At 36.3% G+C, this 19,745-nt stretch overlaps 1 protein-coding gene across 1 annotated transcript; it reads left to right on the forward strand.

The window, feature by feature from the left end:
• The first annotated feature begins 278 nt into the window (after nt 1–278).
• On the forward strand, nt 279–19,472 carry LOC127859602 (zinc transporter ZIP4-like). Its single transcript, XM_052397101.1, has 14 exons — nt 279–363; nt 4,614–4,711; nt 4,964–4,988; nt 6,556–6,669; nt 7,511–7,713; nt 8,622–8,796; nt 9,309–9,478; nt 10,287–10,374; nt 12,451–12,509; nt 13,059–13,148; nt 14,278–14,362; nt 16,721–16,873; nt 17,537–17,724; nt 18,357–19,472. Exons 1-14 carry the CDS (start codon nt 279–281, stop codon nt 18,483–18,485), a joined length of 1,662 nt encoding a protein of 553 aa, XP_052253061.1. The 3' UTR covers nt 18,486–19,472.
• Nucleotides 19,473–19,745: the final 273 nt, after the last annotated feature.

Raw genomic sequence — 19,745 nt, forward strand, 5'->3', positions numbered from 1 at the left:
TTGCAAAAAGCGACGCCATGACATACATGTACATATGCGCAAATCCATTTTCATCCCCACACCTAAAGCTAGGGCATATATATGAGATGTGTTCTACACAGATATGTTTTGTTTTGTTCATTGTAGTGCCTGACGGTGACGTACCCGAGCATACCAATTGACGAAACCACATTCGCGATTTTGCGACGACTCTATTGGCTGTCGCCCCGCATTTAAATGGCTCTTGTCACAGAGACGTCGTCGTCACGTCCGCTCTGGTCACCCAATACAAAGCCAGCATGATGTCCGCCATTAAGGAGGCGGGGTCTGATTTGATTGACGTCACGCACCTGCAAGAATATCTGGAATCACTCGCCTGGCACGGTATTATATTTTAGTACCGGCTATCAATCGCCGATTTAAGGTGTAACATTTTTTTACCAAGTGAAATAATTTATTATTTGCTAACCGGTATTGTTTTCTGAAATTCTTCTTGTAATTATTTAAATGTCGTATTGACATTACGGTATAATAATGACATTTTATACCTATAAACTAAATTGTCATATTTTATGTATTGCCATCCTTTGCACTGGTAGGCTAATTTAAACAAGTGAAATTGACTTGGCACTGGTATTCAAGTAGGCAATAGTTGCCTTGGGTGCGGGCCCCACAAGTTTCACTGCCTATTGGCCTCCACGGTGCTAATCCGGCACCGCCGGCACTGCTCGAGGTAATGTTCTCAATATCGTTGAATAGTTACTTTCCAATGCGCGCATATGTTCAACTGTTTTGATACACGCCCTTGGTGTTTCAGAATTCCAGGTTAACGGTTATAACACAAAATTTACCCTATAATTTAGAATATATTTGTCGTTGACTAAAGGCCAATACACACCGATAACGAGTTTTGACAAGGAACGTATGGGGTTCAGAGTCCTTATCAAAATGGGAAGTAAACAATTAATTAATTCATGCTCTTTTTAACATAGAACTGTCCTTGTCTAAGTGAGTGTTTATATACGTAAATTATACAAATACATGTTCCACTCATAACGTGTGTTGCAAATGAAAATCAAATTGATATTTGAGCGTACCACCGCGCTTACTTTTTTATGCCGGTGAAATAAATGTGAAAATAAAGAACGCACATTACATTCCCGACTGTGTCATAGCTTCTAAATACAACGTATACGGGGCGATGTGAATAAGATTGTAGAATTGTGATGCATGAATGCACAAATATAAAAAAACGTATTTAGACGCAGAATAACATTCTTTTAAACAGGGTATGGTTTTGCGGAATAATCTTATTTGCTTGCGTGGTTTTAAACCCCATTTCAGTGTAGTTTCGATAGCATTGTGGTTCTCAATCGATAACCCCAAAATTAAGAAACCGGATACGCCCATTTTAACGCAGGTTGTATGTTAATAAATGAAACAGGAAGAATAAATAATGTCTAGATACCACGCTTGATTAACTACTGCGAGCCTGTACATTCTTCCGCAACTAGTAGAGTGTATACCTGATTCACTAAAGGCGCACGCCCGCCTAACCGTCCGCCCTTCCGTCCGTTCGTATGTCTGCACGTAGACCTAATGTTTACGACGATTTGCGTATACATTTATCAATATTTTTTTCAATCGGACGAGTATGTGTTTTTAGCTCACCTGAGCACAATGTGCTCATGGTGAACTTTTGTGATCGCCTTTTGTCCGTCGTGCGTCGTCAAGGGGCCGGGCATTTTTCTTTATGTGGCTATTGTAGGGCTTTAGTGAAACCTTGTTAACACTCTAGAGGCCAAATATATTGTCCGATGTTCATGAAATTTGGTCAGAAGATTGGTCTCAATGATATCTTGGATGAGTTTGAAATAGTTGCGTTTGCTTGAAACACATGACGGCCAAGAGGCGGGGCATTTTTCCTTATATGGCTATACATATGTATATTGCTATAGTAAAATTTTGTTAACACTATAGGGGCCACATTTATAGTCCGATCTTCATTAAATTTGGTTAGAAGATTCATCCCAACAATATCTTGGAAGAGTTAAAATATGATGCCGCTTGGTTGAAAAATGTGGCCGCCAGGGGGCGGGGCATTTTTCCTTATATGGCTATAGTAAAAACCTTGTTAACACTCTAGAGGCTACATTTATTTTCCGAATTTCATGAAACTTGGTCAGAAGATTTGTCCCAATTATATCTTTGATGAGTTCGAAAATGGTTTCGGTTGTTTTTAAAACATGGCCACCAGGAGGCGGGGCATTTATCCTAATATGGCCATAATTGATTTAGTAAAACCTTATTAACACTCTAGAGGCCACATTTATTGTCCGATCATCATGAAACTGGGTTAGACGATTTGTCCCAATGATATATTGGATGAGTTTGAAAATGGTTCCGGTTGGTGGAAAAATATGGCCGCCAAGGGGGCATGGCATTTTTCCTTATATAGCTATAGTAAAACCTTGTTAACACTAGAAGCCATAATTATTGTCCGATCATCATGAAACATTGTCAGAAGATTTTTCCCAATGATATCTTGGACAAGTTTGAAACTGGTTCCAGTATCTTGAAAAATATGGCCACCAGGTGGCTGGGCATTTTTCCTTCTATGGCTTCATGAATCGTCATGAAACTTTGTCAGAATATTTGTTTAAATGATATCTTGGATGTGTATGAAAATGGTTCGTGTCTGTAGAAAAACGTGGCTGCCAGGGTGTTCACTAGTCATGAAAGTTGGTAAGAACATTTTGTTCTTATGACATCTTGGACTGCATAGAACAGGTCAGTTTCTTTGAATCTCAGGATAGCGACTGAGGGCTTTTCGGGCACTCTTGTTTTAATATAGTTGTGCTTGTGCAAGTTGTTTAATCCGGTTTAAAAAATGTTAAAGTAAATCCCCTTTTTACTTTAGAGTGTCTGCCATCGTGAATACACCTCGCTTCATCTTACTACAGGGTATTCGACACTTCTGCGGCATGCTCCAGTTAGAAGGCTATTATTACCTTCTCAAAAATGTTTCATTATTTTTTAATCTCTTTAGTTATTGTTGAAGCTCTCTAGTTATTGCTGAAGCTCTCTAATACTGTTAAAGCTCTGTAGTTATTGCTGAAACTCTCTAGTTATTTCTGAAGCTCTCTTGTTATTGTTGAAGCTCTCTAGTTAATGCTGAAGCTCACTATTATTGTTTAAGCTCCCTAGTTATTGTAGAAGCACTCTTGTTATTGCTGAAGCTCTCTAGTTATTGTTGAAGCTCTCTATTTATTATTGAAGCTCTCTTGTTATTGTTGAAGCTCTCTAGTTATTGTTGAAGCTCTCTAGTTATTGTTGAAGCTCTCTAGTTATTTTTGAAGCTCTCTGGTTATTGTTGAAGCTCTAGTTATTGTTGAAGCTCTCTAGTTATTGTTGAAGCTCTCTAGTTATTGCTGAAGCTCTCGTGTTATTGTTGAAGCTCTCTAGTTATTGTTGAAGCTCTCTAGTTATTGTTGAAGCTTTTTAGTTATTTCTGAAGCTCTCTATTTATTGTTGAAGCTCTCCAGTTATTGTTGAAGCTCTGTTGTTATTGTTGAAGCTCTCTAGTTATTGTTGAAGCTCTGTAGTATTGTTGAAGCTCTATAGTTATTGTTGAAGCTCTCTAGTTATTGTTGAAGCTCTCTAGTTATTGTTGAAGCTCTGTAGTTATTGTTGAAGCTCTCTAGTTATTGTTGTAGCTCTCTGGTTGTTGTTGAAGCTCTGTAGTTATTGTTGAAGCTCTCTAGTTATTGTTGAAGCTCTCTAGTTATTGTTGAAGCTCTGTAGTTATTGTTGAAGCTCTCTAGTTATTGTTGAAGCACTGTAATTATTGTTGAGAAGCTCTACAGTTATTGTTGAAGCTCTCTAGTTATTGTTGAAGCTCTCTAGTTATTGTTAAAGCTCTGTAGTTATTGTTGAAGCTCTGTAGTTTTTGTTGAAGCTCTCTAGTTATTGTTGTAGCTCTCTAGTTATTGTTGAAGCTCTCTAGTTATTTTTGAAGCTATCTAGTTATTGTTGAAGCTCTCTAGTTTTGTTTGGGCATCTTTTTCGAGTTGTCAGTTCAACCCATTTATGCCTAGTGGTCTCTCCCATCCTTCTTAATTGGATCAATTTATTTCCAAAATTGGGGATGTATACTTATTTCTATATTTAGAATGTTATTTACGGAAATTTCTTTACGCAAACAGCGCAGACCCTGATCATGCGGCGTCTTATCTAGGTCTACGCTGTTTGCCAAGGCCTTTTTTCTAGACGCTAGGCATAAATGGGTTAATCTCTGCTACGAAGATTTTGCTCATATCTCACTTCAAATCCCCTCTATTTAACGTTGTTGTTTTTTTTCTAATCCCCTCTCAGTTATCTCTCTTGTTTACGTGTTTTTTTTTTCCGAATCCTCACTCAGTTATCGCTCTTTCTTTTACGTCTTTCTTGATGATGGATTAATCGTCATTTTTACGTCTTCCAACTTGCTTTTTGCTGACATATTCATGATATCAAAAGGAAAGCGAAGTGTAGCTTCAAATAATAGAAACTATCTTCTTAAGAAATTTAGCTATTATAATGTACCAAGCAACGGACTTACTTTATTAAGTTTATGGATTACTTTTTCATTTCAGACGAAGACACGCACGGGGATGAACATGCCCACGAACATGCTGACAAACATGCAGGCGAACATGCAGACGAACACGATGTAGAGCTTTTTAAAGAAATGGTAATTAAAAAAGCCAACTTAATAATTTTTATATGTGTACATTTTTGTTCGCTTTTATTTAAAAATGAGCTTCATTATTTGTATATAATGTTGCCGTTGTTTTCCGATAGAGCTTTTAGATTGCCATTTGTTTCTTATTATTATTGGAAAGGACCTTTCTAAAAAGCATGAATAAGTTTTGGATTAAAACATGACGACGCGGAATACTGGGCATATATTAGGATATAGACTATATTCACGTGTTTATTTCAGCTAACGGCCATATTCAATTTACAGTGTAAAAATAAGGAAAGTATCATTTAATGTTCATCAGTTTTAAATGCCGCGACTGCGATGTTGCGATCGCAATGCAGTTGATTACATTTTTATGAATATATTACGGAATGCCATCGTGGTTACGCATTAAAATCCAGAGGGCGACAATGCGATAGTACGATGGCGACAATGCGATAGTACGATGGCTACACTGCGATAGTACGATGGCGATAACGCGATAGTACGATAGCGATAAAGCGATGATACGATGGCAATAAATAATGCAATAGTGCGATAAAACTATGACGACAGTGCAAAAATACGATGGCGACAGTGCGATAGTACGATGGTAACAATGCGATGATGCGACGTCGACAGTACGATATGACTATCGCATTGTTGCCATCGTACTATCGCGTTGTCGCCATCGTACTATCGCAATGTCGCCGTCGTACTATCACGATATCGCATTGTCGCCATCGTACTATCGCATTGTCGCCATTGTACTATCGCATTTTTTGCCATCGTACTATCGCACTATCGCATTGTCGCCTTCTGGATTTGAATGTGTAACCACGATGGCACTAACGGTATTCCGTAATTTATATACATATTTCAATTGCCTTTAGAGTTTGTATCCGGTTTAGATATTATGGACAAGCCTTAGATGTTGATAAACCATGATTAAAGAACGACGCTATGTTTCTGTTTACGTTTAACTCGACTATGAAAGGGACTTGTTCACAGTTGACAAAACTAAAATTTAAAAATGCATAGATTCAGAACAGAATTTAAAAATACCTTATGTATCCGAAGTATATATGTTTATCGATACAACAAGAAGACATTAAGAACATATGATATGTATAGTGCAAACAATATATTTGTGTTTCCAGTTTAAGTGTAGGAAGGCAATGCAGTAAATATGGCGATTAACATATCATCATCATCCTTATTAAACTTGTATTTTCTTAGCATAATTATTGTTTTCAATTTTTCCAAATATTATAGACTTGTTACAGCATGTGATAATTTTTTTCAAAGTACTTAATATAAAAATATGTTCTTTAAAATCATAATAAGAATTGAATATAAATAATAATAATAATAATAATAATAATAATAATAATAATAATAATAATAATAATAATAATTATTATTATTATTATTAGTATTATTATTATTATTATAATCATTATAATGACATGTGATTCAGAAATATGAAGGCTAGATAAATCCTGAAAATATCGTGACGTTGAACTTACTAATGTTTTAGCGGCCACACTTATCAATATACTATGCAAAGAATACATATAGCATTTTTGCTTTAAATAAGCACAAGTCTCAATAATGGAGAATTGTTGTTATTTTCGATCGGTCGGTCGGTCAGCTGAATTGTTTCATAAGTTTGTATAGGGAACTACTACCGCATTTCTCAACAGATTACACTGAAATGCTATCACCATACAGATGAATGAACAAACAACTTTTTATTTCTGTGAACAATACATTCTTGACTTATATGATATCCCATTCACGTTTGAGAAGTCATAATATCTGCCTATAGTTTGTATGATATACTTCCGCAGTGTCTAGGGCCGATGTCGTGTATGACAAACTGGAACTTCCTGTCGATGCAGGGGCCAACACCACCGCGCATCTGGGGCACATTGCGACCCTTATCCTGCTAAACATCATTGATGGTATAAACACAGATTATTTTTTGTGTGTATGACATTACAAGATTTTTCTTCAACATTTTCATCAACAATACATACCTTGTCCGGGAAAAGAAGAAAGTGGTAAAAACTCACACATTCAATCACGCGTACAGTACCATCATTAGATATTTTCCGTAACAGTTCTTCAAAACCATGTAATATGTTTCAATGTCATACGTGTTCATAAATGCTAAAATATCAAACGCTTTTTGAAAAAGTCACGCTGTGTTTTACCGAACGATTTGTTTAGCAATAATATAAGAAAAGCATATAGTTATACATTAAGGCAAAGAAATAGATTGAGACAGTCAAGCGGTGAAAAAGTAAGCTATCGTCGAAAACACTCACTTTACTAATTCATCCCCCCCCCTTCTTATCCCATTCTGTATTTCAAGGCGCCACCGTTTCCCGGGAGTGTCGAGTGGTTCCCCGTCCGACCTTCTTCATGGAGGCACTTCTAGAAGAACTGGTGGAGAAAATGATACGGTCGCGAAAACAAGTGATTAGTTTATATTGCCTCTTTTTTGTTGTTCCTGTTGTATTCTGTTTTCGTTTGCGCTCTCAAATTTCCCATGAACAAAATATAATCTTTTAAGAGTTTGTCTTTGGTTGTTACAATGATTTATACAGCTAAATAATTGCATGCGCCCAATTTTTCTGACGCATTTATAAAAGCATTACATGCGCATTTATTTGATAGCTATGGGAATGTAATGATGACATGCGTGAGTGCAACATATAGGCTTTGGGTACACATTTCAAAAGGCGGACATTGGATTAACGAGAGATGCAACCTCAAATTTTGCTTTCATGTTTTTTTCAGATTTCCAAAAAGTGTTCACCTCTCTGGGAATCGGCGAGAAGGGTGCGAGCGATACCGTGAGCTCAGAGGCGGGTCATGAAGGTCACGGTCATGCGCGAAAACGGCGAGAAGTAGACGAGGGTTTGATGACGTCAAACAACGTGCGAGTCAAGAGGCGAAAACGAGAGGCCGATGATGGTGACTTCTTACATAACCACGAATTGGTAGAGTCAAGTTTTTTGAAAACAAATAAAAAGCTCAGATAATGAATTTCTAACTTCAAAAAACAAACCCTTTTCGGCAACATTAATGCCATTATCTAAACGCACTTTGTTAGTAGATCATTTTTAAGATGTATCATAAGGGATATGGCTACTTGTTACATGTACATACATTATGCTGATTAGAATCTACCTCAGCGTTTTTTGGTTGCACTTTTGTGATCGATCATAACAACAAGGAAGTGACAAAAATAAGATTCTTATTGATGTTGAATATTTCACAAAACCGATATCGCCATAGAATATGGCTTCTTAAATAAATTGGACAGACAGAGCATTTTGAAATGAAGAACACATAGTAAAACTTTTATACCTTCACTTAAGAGTTAAACATGTACAAAAGGTTAGGTTCCTGTTTACCTCTGACCAGTTGTAGGTACATAAGAATGTTCGTTTCGGGACATGCTCGCATGGCGGAGTTTCTAGCTAAGTTTGCCTCATTCTTAGGAGTATCTTGCTAATTTGTCTCATTCCGCGGAGTTTCTAGCTACCTTTCATTTTTGCATTATTCCACGTAGCGTCTAGCTTATTTGCCTTTTGGCGTTGTTTTTTCTAGCTACCGTTAGTGCGCCTCATTTCACGAAGTTTCTAGCTTCTGTTCCTCATGCGACAGAGTTTCTTGCTAAGTTTCCTTATTCCACGGAAATTCTAGCTAAATTGCTTCATTTCACAGAGTTCTTAGCTATTTTTCCCAATTTCACTGAGTTTCTATCTAATTTTCCTAATATGACGGAGTGTTTAGCTAATTTGCCTTATTCCGCGGAGTTTCTGTCTAATTTTCATAATATGACGGAGTTTCTAGCTAATTTTTCTCAATCGACGGAGTTTCGAGCTAATGTGCCTGCATTCAGGAATCCGTCTGCTTCACGCCGGACCAGCTGTACGCAACATTCGAAATGGAGGGAACCAGCCTCACATCGGCACAGGTGTCGCTTCTTTGCCCCGCGCTACTGCAGCAGAAGGTGGCCGGAAGCTGCGCTGCGATCGAAGAGAGCGACACTTCCGCTAAACCGTCGGACGCCGAACGTAGGAAATCCGCTTGTGTCAATATTCTTAAATATTTAATGACTACCCAGAGCATTTGTATATTAAGCGTGAGGCGTTAAGCACTTCTTGTTACTTTTTATTTAATGTCAAATGTCTGATATTGTGCGTAGCGACATTTTTTTGTATCCTCTGCTGAAACTTTATTTCCTTCTCGCTTGCCAAACGGATAACTCGAAAGGGGGTCCACAATTTATTTTGATTATTTCTATATGTTAGTTTTTATTTTAACGATTAATTCTTTTCAAAATATGAACATTTTCAACAATTTTTGTCAGTAATGAAAATGCGAATCTTTCAAAGCTTATGATTACTTTCTGATAAATCAAGTTAAAGATTCCGTCATTCTCCAATAAACACGGAACTGACTGTAGCCTGCAAGCCCTCTTTCCCACTCTGGATCAGCAGACGATTTATTACCTACACTAATGAATATATTTTGCGAAGGTTTACAAATATAGTCGTTGTTTCTCGGTCGCTCCATTTTTTTCCAGGCTACGGGTACGGAACTATAGCCACTCTTATCGTCTGCGCCTGCTCGGCCCTTGGGGCGCTGTTCGTGAAGCTGGCGTCAAAGAGAGCGTTCTCCATCTTAATGGCGCTGTTTATAGGTTTGGCGATAGGAACGCTGTACGCGGACGCCTTTCTGCATTTAATTCCCACGGTAGGTGCACAGATATAATTATTTCGACCGTAGATCTAATTAATTTAAGAAAAAAATCAAAGCGCTGATGGCGACATTATCCATAAGCAACCATAATAAGACACAGCCAGAATTAAGGTAATTTAGTGCAAATGACAACTCATGTAGAACTGACGCATTTAAAAATATTTCTCCTGACTTAAATGGATTTTTCTTGCTTATAGTTCTCTTTTATATTGGGTTGATCCTTGACCCTGATGCAATTAGGCGGTATTGTACCGGACAAATCGCCAATCTTATTTTCAAATTTTTATATATAAACCCGATCAAATAATGGAACGTGTATTGATATGATATATTCATATCTGATCTGATTTTAAAACCTATCTAACGTTAATCATGAGCTGGCTGCATATTTTTTCCCGGCCATCCTGAAATATACTTTATTCTATCTTATAAAATGAATTGAATCGTGAATCGATCGGTTTCAATGTTTTCCATTTGACATCGACCCCGATGCGCTAGGAGCACACAGACAATCATGCATTCATTCAATTTACTGAATTAACTGTACAATGTTAGTAAGATAATTCTGACTTATTATTAAACTCATGTCGCTGATCTTAAAACTTGACCCAATAAGGGTCCTATAATGCACACAACAACTATGGATTCATGTCATTCAATGGCATTCCTTTTAAACATCAAAGTAGAAGCTATAACTAACCTCTGGCTTGTCATCAAAACAGTTCGTTGTTGTTAGCAAGATCTGACCGCTGACGGGTTGTCAAGCGTATGTTGTTTACCTTTGACGACCTTAATTCCGCAGGCGCTCGGGGTTCACGGTGAACATGAAGATGGCGGGTCGGGGATCACCGTCGAGCCGTATGTCTGGTTTGCGCTGGTCTCCTGCGTGGGTAAGTCTTCGTCGCCTATTTTGTCTTCATCACTATCAACTTAAAGGGAGATTATACGATTTTTACATGTGTTCAATTGTAATATATTGATAAAAAATATGTTACAATAACACAAATAGGCAAGAAAAATTATACATTGAAGACGAATGTCATAAAATGCAGAAAAAACAAATTAGCGCCGCGAGCCGAATGCGACAAAGATATTTCGTACATATATTCCTTCAATAACCGAAACATTCGTCTTTTTATTAGGATCGGAGTTAGTGTTCGTGTGTCGTATGAATAGAAATCGTTGCAAGAAATTACAATGATCCGTAAAACTTAATTTAGAATCACATCGTACATGCATGATATACATAACGAATTCGACTGTACAGACATTTTCGATTTCAAAATTAAATATCTGGCGTATTTCGCATTTTTCGACACATGTTCTTCTTAACTCTATTTTAATTTATATTGAAATATATGTATAATAAGTTGTTTACATATTTATATAAATTCATAAATATTTGACAAAATCGTATTATCTCCCTTTAATCACAGACTAGGATAATGGCATTTATTATTTTCGTAATCATTGTAATAACATTGATATATCCGGTGTATCGTAAATCCCATAATTATCGTTTGAATATTCGTCATCATTATTATCATCATCAGTCGTTAAGTCAGCATGTTAGTCTTCATCATAATCATCGACATGATTCTTTATTTTACATTGTCATTAAAACAAAAAGCAATTGTTATTGCTTAAGATGAAATTACAAATCATAATACCATTATAAAGGTAGACTAATCGAATAATTTAGTTTGCGAAATCATTCATTAAAATAATACGTGTCTCCCGTTTATATTATAACATACTTTGTCATAGTATCGAAGTCATATATAGCTGTCGAAATTATGAACCAATGGTTGAAAAAGACATCGTCTGTTGAGCACATATTATGCTAGTGCTACTTCTGACAAATAAAAAAAACTGAAATTTGAGCACACAATTCCTATAATTGACAAAGTAACGAGTATTTTATGTTCTTGACACCAACACCAATTTGGGCCAATTTGTAAAACATGGCATTTGAATTCAATGAGAGACAGTACAAGTACTGCTGATGGGTTCGTTTTCATAATAACTCAATAATTCGTGTCTATAATGGGTCAACATACAGCTCCTAGCTATATGGACTATATTTGTTTGTAATAATTGTAATAATGTATTATAATGATTGTTTATGATATCATATTGGCATTTTCTAAACAGTCCACAAAACTTGAAACCAAGCCAGAGTGTAATTATTAGCATGTCTATCCGTTGTATCGGCCCTCTTAATGAAAACGTTGGAATTTTGGAAGTGAACGAATACAAAAACACGCATGTGTTATATGTCAATATATAGTTCAAGTGTATTCTAGGACATAACAACGAAAACTGCACTTAAATCGGTAATGTTTTGACAAAATACTTGATAGACTAAGCTCCCTTTAGTAATCTGTTTCCTGTACCGACCCTCTCATAGTATCGGCCCTTTTGATTGGTTGTTAAGATTTGTTACTATGCGCACGTGCTTGTTTTACAAATAGTAACTGAATGGAAAAACGAAACTCTTGCTCATTTTGTTTTTAAAATAGTTTTATACTTTATTGAAAAATAAGCGGCATATAACACATTTAATAATGCTACTACTTATCCATAAACTAAGTACTTACGGGTGTGTTACGTAATTTAAAAATCGCAGCATCACCCTGGAATAAACATGACCTACTTTCCAATGAACACCGGAAATCATGAGAATGATCGTCGTAATAGTCATGGATTACCATCAAATAAATTACAACTTCTAAAATTTGAAAAAAAAATCATTAATAAAGGGCCGATACGATGAGGAGGACCGATACTATGAAAGTAAGGGATAAAGCTTAAACTCTCGATCGAGCTACTGTGCAGTAAAATGCTCAGGTTATATAATATAAAGTATTATCAAATCATTCACCCCATAGAATGAAATAAACAGATTACCAATCCACTTCGTTTGCATATGCTCGAGTTGATATACATTGCACATATTTTTGCAGGCGTCTATGTTTTCTACCTATTCGAGAAGTTGTGGTCAATGCTGGGACCAAACTCTGCGGTAACGTGTTAATTTATTTTCAATTCCATCACAATACTTATTGATGTTTCAGGTAGAAAAGCATGATTATTTTGGTAACAATACAACGTGCATAGAGTAAAATATATGCCAGTCCTCTTAATTTTAATCGCAATAAAAGTCTCAGATTATGTAAAAACTGAGTCTGATATAAATATTCGCATTCTTCATATAATTAGTCAATAACCAAGGGTTTTCTCTCATAGTGCTATACTGTATTATGATTGTCTTCTTTTGATGAAAATTCTATACGGATATGTTTTACACGAATGTATAATATTTTATCTCTAGTTGACTCTTTGTTATTATTCTTTACCTTGTTTATCCACGTTGAAGACATATCAGACCTGAGATATTTTCATGTGAACGCGTGTGTTTTGTCTAGTAAAATTTGCTTTATGTCCACTGTTTAGCCATTGGCTCCTTGCAAGAAAATAACGCTACACATTGTATAAGGAGATTTCTCTTATGCTGTTGTAGATGAAGTTCTACTTTATGATTATTGTTTCATTAAGTTGTCGCCTTTTGCAGCGGGTGCATTCACATGGCCACAGCCACAGCAATACTGCCTTCATTACCGACAACCACGAGATCGAGATTTCACCGAATGACACAATGCATGTAAGAAGGATAAGCCTAGTTAACTTACTTGTCTTCAATGATTTTATTGCAACTGTAATGTGATATAAATAACTCTCGGCCAAGTGTAAGGCTTGCAGCTCCTTAAACCCAGATAAACCCCGGCATTTTTTTACATGGGCCGCTAAAAGGCGATGATCCTAGTTTTATTCATTTGGATGTGTGCTGTTGATGAATCTTTTTGTAATTAGTGCCTATGTGCTCACAACAATATTTGGCAAATAATACTATTACTATAGTACCACGTGCTTTACTTAGGCGTCTCTTCTTTTGGCGCAGCTAAGTTGCACTTTGTTTATATATTCATAAATTTATACCTACACATATTTCTACGAATCGTTATGGTCACTTTCGTTTTATGGAAAGATCTCGAGTTATTTTCTTGATAGACTCTCCGGTACTTTAACCAGGTGTATACCAATATACTGTTTAAATAGTTCACTTAGAAAAGCGCCAGTCAGCTTTCAGTCCATCTAGGGAACAAATCTGATGATTTTTTTGCGATTCCCGCTCCTCTTAAAGTAGTAGTAGTGACTACTCTCAAGCAGTATTCAAGTTTTGTTTTTTTACGTGCATTAGTAGCAGCTTGACAGGGGTGGGGTATGCGCTTAAAGAGACTGACTGTGTTTATTGAGGTTATTTGTAACTGAGTTGTCATAATGTGCTAAACGGTCAGGTTTCAAAACAAGATTTCACCAATAGGTTTGACACTTAATTAATTATTATAGATACAACCGCCTAAGGGAAATAAAAGTAGCGTAATTGTGATAATGCTTAACCGTACATTTGCGCAAATTCTTCATGTTTTTAGAGAACACGATATGAGAAAATCCAATTTGTTGAAGATCACGTAGGTAAACAACCGATTTGTGAAAGGTTTTATCCATTTACTATTTTATTCCACGAAGCACGACGTCCAAATTGGCATAATTAGTAAAAGTAAATAGCAAATGGACCACAGAGTGAAAATATACACACTGCTCTTGCAAAAAAATAACTAAAAAGGTCGCATTTTCCTCAGTCAGTTACACATTACACCATTTAAAGACAATCAGCCAATTAAAACGTACGCCCTCCCCTGTCTAAGGCCCTGTTAAATTCCTCATTTAAGATGACGAATGACAGGGCTAATGGAACACCGACGTCTAATGGTAAAAATATGGACGACGACGCGGAGTCCGACAAGTCAAAGAAAGGTGCGTCATAAACATGTTATTCCCTTTTTTAACAACTCGTAACGGCTTTGTTCGTTTAAGTTATTCACAACTGTGATGTAAACGACAACTTGCCAATCTTCAGGAATAAGATTTTCTTTTTTTAAAGGAAAATACATAATTTTATTTTTACTTCTTGATTTCCGGCTTCTGATTTACATGTTTAAAATGCAACTAATTGTGATGGTTTCTTGCCATTTATTTCACTGTTTATATTTGTTTGTTTTGTACGAAAAAGATATGTTTGGTAAGTTGTTTAATCTCTAATACATAGCAATAGCTTAGAAGATATAGCTGGCTAGATCGATGTACATGTATGCACCTTAGTGAAAGATCCTACTTTGCAGTAGTTATCGCTTTGTAGATCTAAACAACACCTGTTTTTGTTTGCGTGTTTTTCTTTATTTCAAGATTTCACTCCTCAAGTGTTCATACACTAAGATATTGTTCGCGGAAAAATTAAATTATTTCTAAACAAATATGCTTTCTTAAATTTGTATAAAAACTCATATTTGTATGTGACTAGCTTAATGCTACATCTACATATAACACGAAAAGAACTGTTTGTTTGTATCTATGTGCAGTAAAAAATACGGGGACTTTTCGTAAAGCTTCTACCTTCGCTTTCGGATTGTGTAGTGGTTGCCATGTCTTTGCCTTTTGTGAAGTTGTCTTTTCTCGCAAAACCCAGAATAACAGGTCTGGAAGCTGGACTTGATTTTCGTTATATTTCATCAGATCTTTTCCTATAATGCATAACAGCTTTAATATACAAATACTTATTGTATTTATTTATATATTTGGATTTTGTGTGTTTTTGATTGAGGTGTGCTGTATTTTGGGATGTTTGTCTTTATTTATAAATAAACTCTTGTCTTGAATGTTTTTGTCTTATCTTGATTTGTATGATCTATTTTTTCTTGTCTCATTTCTCGGATGACAAAATCAAAATTAGCAAATATTAAATCAAAACTAAAAGATTTAAAGCATAAAAAGTTAATGGCTTATAAAAGCTTAAATATTTTTGGAGTTTGGAAAAATACAATCATGGCAAATGGCAAATGTGTATAAATTGAAAATATATGACAAAATTTGAATCACTCACCAAAAAGCAAATTTCAACTAATAGTGCAGTTTTGTCTAAAAATAGTTTATCGTTCACCTGAAACAAATGTGTTTCCATCTGTATTGCTCTATAAATGGCATTACTTTTAATATTTCATTATTCCTATACGTGAATAGATGATTTCTGTTATTCCTATGGTTCAGTTTATCTACATCTGGTTGTTCGTGGATTGTTTATTTTCATTGACTTATCCGAGACGTATTTCCTATAAATTTACAATTTGGTTTATGGATATTGTAAAACAGTTTTATTTATATCTTTTTCGTAGAAAAATGTATAATCACATCACATATTTGATTTGCCAAGTTTTTGTAATTTTCCTCTGTAATAATTACGTATATTGGCATAATAATGTATGAGCCTCAGTATATGAACATTTTGACTGTGTCAAAAGGCCAGAAACTCTTGATGCACAAATTTTTTTGCCATTTCAATTTGACAAGTTATTGAAGAAAACAATATTTTTATGTTTTTATTATATGTCTCCACATACAGCTTTTATGACGGGGTTGCCTAGGATAGTCCTTTCTCGACCAGCCTCGCACATATATTAAAATATATCAGCCTCGCTCTCCCACACTCCTTTGCACGTTACTCTGGCTTGGCGGTTAGGGTGGTGGTCGGTAAAGGTATTCACAACTTCGCGGATATGAATACATCATATGGGCACATCATTCACGATCATCTTCCGTCTGTGAATGCTAATTTCTTAAGAGATTAAAAATAGCATCATCTTGCACTATTGCATGCCTCCATGGCTTGGCGATGACTATACTGACTCCATACACAACCTCGCGGATGTCCCCTTCAAGAGCAGCCTTACCTTGTGACTTCCGAAACTGTGCATGTCTCTTCCTCGGCACGATTGCATGTATTCCCAGTATAGTGATGATGGTGGTGGTGGTTGGTACCGCAATTGGGTGCCTCCGTAAAATACATCTTTGGCATGGGAAAGCCTATATAACTAATATCTTAATACCAAAAGCATCATTATCTCTAACTATTGCGCTCACCACTTGCGTGGCGGTGATGATAAGAGTAGGAGACGCCACACACAACATCGCGGACGGGCTTTCCATGCGGTTCACAATCACAACCACCTTCAGGGCTGCCTTACCTGTTGATATTCTTACTGTGTTTATGACCAGCCTTACTCTGGGGTAGAAAAAAACGTTTTACAACCTTATATCCTGTCTTCCCCTTCACGATTGCAGGTATTAAAAGTGTAGCGATGATGGTGGTGTTGGGTGACGCCATTCACAACTTCGCGGACGGGCTCGCCATGGGTGCCTCCTTCTCGAAAAGCCTCACCCTCGGACTCTCGACCACTGTGGCGATCTTCTGTCACGAGTTACCCCACGAACTGGGTACGTACATGCGAATACCCGGTAAAAGTATATCGAGAGACATCTCCACTTTAGTACCTCACCCTACGTATAGGTTACGTGGATAACATGGACTTAGGCATTTATAGACGTCGCGCTCTGAGGTCACATGGGTCTTTTTATGCACGGCTTTAATCACCAAGTAAATAGGATCTAGTTTAAGTATCGTGAGAAAGTTGTTTTATGAACATTCAACTAGAAGCCTCTTTATTGTTGCTGCTAGACCCCAATTACTATGATTGAACATGATCTTAAAACAGTAACATTTCGCGTCTAATTTTCTTGTCAATTTTACGATATTGGTCCCCATATATTGCAAAATCTTAAACAAATAATCAGTTGGTGTCTAATTTCCATTAGCCCGAAAGTTTGCCATATTGGGGACTAACCCCAAACATATTTATAATACAATTCCCCGGCTACATTTTAAAGAGATTTCGCGATAATTGTTCCCTATTATCACATCAGTAACCATTTGGATTTTTTTAAATTGGATTTCGCGGTACAAGTTCTCAAATCCAAAACCGACAAAAACATTAAGCATTATTAGAATACGAAATGCCTGTTTCTAAATAAAAGAATAGTGCGCAATATTGATTGCAATTACCAATCTGAGTGACCATTTTGCGTCTCTATTTTCTTCAGGCGATTTTGCGATCCTTCTCACATCGGGCCTCCCGTTCTGTCGCGCCCTGCTACTGAATGTCGTGTCCTCTCTGACGGCGCTGATCGGTCTCTGGATCGGCCTTGCGATCTCCTCCAATGAAACCGCCCAGCAGTGGATCTTGGCCATCACTGCTGGCATGTTCCTCTACATAGCACTCGTCGATATGGTAGGAAGAACTGACTTTTCGACTTTAAGTTTATTTCAATATAGCTCTTGACCTGCAACCTTTTATGTGATTTTGAGTGGCAATACAACTAAAGCAGTGTCACGAAATTGACTTAACTCTGCGCAGAATTGTAACGGACTAAATAGCCATGTCAATGGGTAATTTTTAAGTCACATAACGTAGAAATAATTTGGTGCTGAATAACCCTGGGTCAGTTATGTAGATGTTTTAGAATAAACTCACGCGTACGAAGAACTAGTGATTTTATAACACTCATCTATACTCCTGAATGATGGTTGTTAAACCGTATATTATCATAGAAATTATACAATTTTGGCTCGGATAAAATCTTTGTTTCCTTATTCTATAATTTTAAATGTTTCAGCTCCGCCAATAATTTCTCCAGAATAACCCACATTTGATTTTCTTCTTTGCTCATAGGAAACAAGCGGGATATTAGAATTAAGGTTTCAATTAAAAGACTTGAGGAATGTGGAGGAAAGAGCGACATTCATACAAATCGACCGAGTGTCTCGAATATACCAACGCCCTCATGCTAAAATTCGCTTGCGGGGTATAAAGTAATGTAAATATATAACAATAATAATCTATTTTCTCGTTTTTATTTTCAGCTCCCAGTAATAATGGGCCCCACCAAGAACACGACAAGGGACTTCATGTTAAACAACGTGGGGATTTTAATAGGGGTCATATCCATGCTGCTCCTTGCTATTTTCGAGGAGAAAATAAAATTCGAATGACTCCATCACCACGTGTGCAGTCCAGTGTTGTGCCTCCACATGAGTACATGTATAACTAATTGGACTGTCCCAAAATATTGCTGTGTTAATGCCCCACAGTTACTGTTGTATGTATGTAAACACTGTACTAACAATAGTTTTACGACTGAAAAGTCACACATGTTACTTTTTAATTATTTATCATACCAAGAGGGTCAATGGCCTCATGGCGCTTACCAGGTAATCGCAGGAATGTAACTGTTCCAAACAGCTTTATGATGTTTGTTAAAAGTTGTGGCTTTTGATCTCTTTTGTAATCCCGAACCATTTTTAAACTTGGCTTAGATATAATGAAAACACATGTATGCATAAAGTTTTATTATGATTTGGCTACATCTTGTGGCTTCTTATCCTTTAAGTTATGTCTTTGTTTTCAATGCATCAGAACCAGTTTCAACATAAGCGACAATTTCATTACAATAATTGCGTTGAACAAATGCATGTAAATTTTGCACAGAATATGACTTCTGGAATGTTCACAGTGTTTCAATATAGCCATATAGTGGCCACGCCTCCCTGGCGACGATGTTTCTTAACAGACCGAAATCATTTTTGAAATTGGTTCAGATATCATAAGAACAAATATTCTTTAGGACATTTTACATCAATTCGACAAAAAAGATCAAAAAAGATTTAATCTGTAGAGTATTGACAGGGTTTAAATATATAAATTTATGTAAAACGACCCCAATCTCTGCGCGGAAATGTTTTTCAACGGAGCAGAACCATTTTTAACTTGACAGAGATACTGTTTAAAACATTATGACCAAGTTTCATAAAGATTAGACAAAAATTTGAAGAGATCGAGAGAGTAGGTACTCCGCAAAGATTCTTCATAAACATGCATAGAAACTGCCCCTTCCCATTGCGACCATGTTTTTTGTAACGGATTTGACCTATTATCGAACACAACCGAGATGTAATTGCAACAAAAGTTATGAGGTAGAAAAAAATATTTTAAGAGTGGACACAGGCTTCTTCTATACTTTGACCTATTGACATAATTTTTAACCTTAAGCGACTTATTTTGAATGTTCGCCTGTTATAATATTGACTAATGCTGTGACTACGTTTTCTGCAGATTATGTAATACATTTGGCCTATCTAGTGTTCATAAATTTAATGTTAACGATTATCACAAACGTTCGACACAGCAAAAAACATGCTTAGAGTACTAATGAAATGAGTGTATATTTTAATGATTGTGTCGTAATTTACTGT

This window comes from Dreissena polymorpha, chromosome 15, assembly GCF_020536995.1.
Source record: "Dreissena polymorpha isolate Duluth1 chromosome 15, UMN_Dpol_1.0, whole genome shotgun sequence".
NCBI lineage: Eukaryota > Metazoa > Mollusca > Bivalvia > Myida > Dreissenidae > Dreissena > Dreissena polymorpha.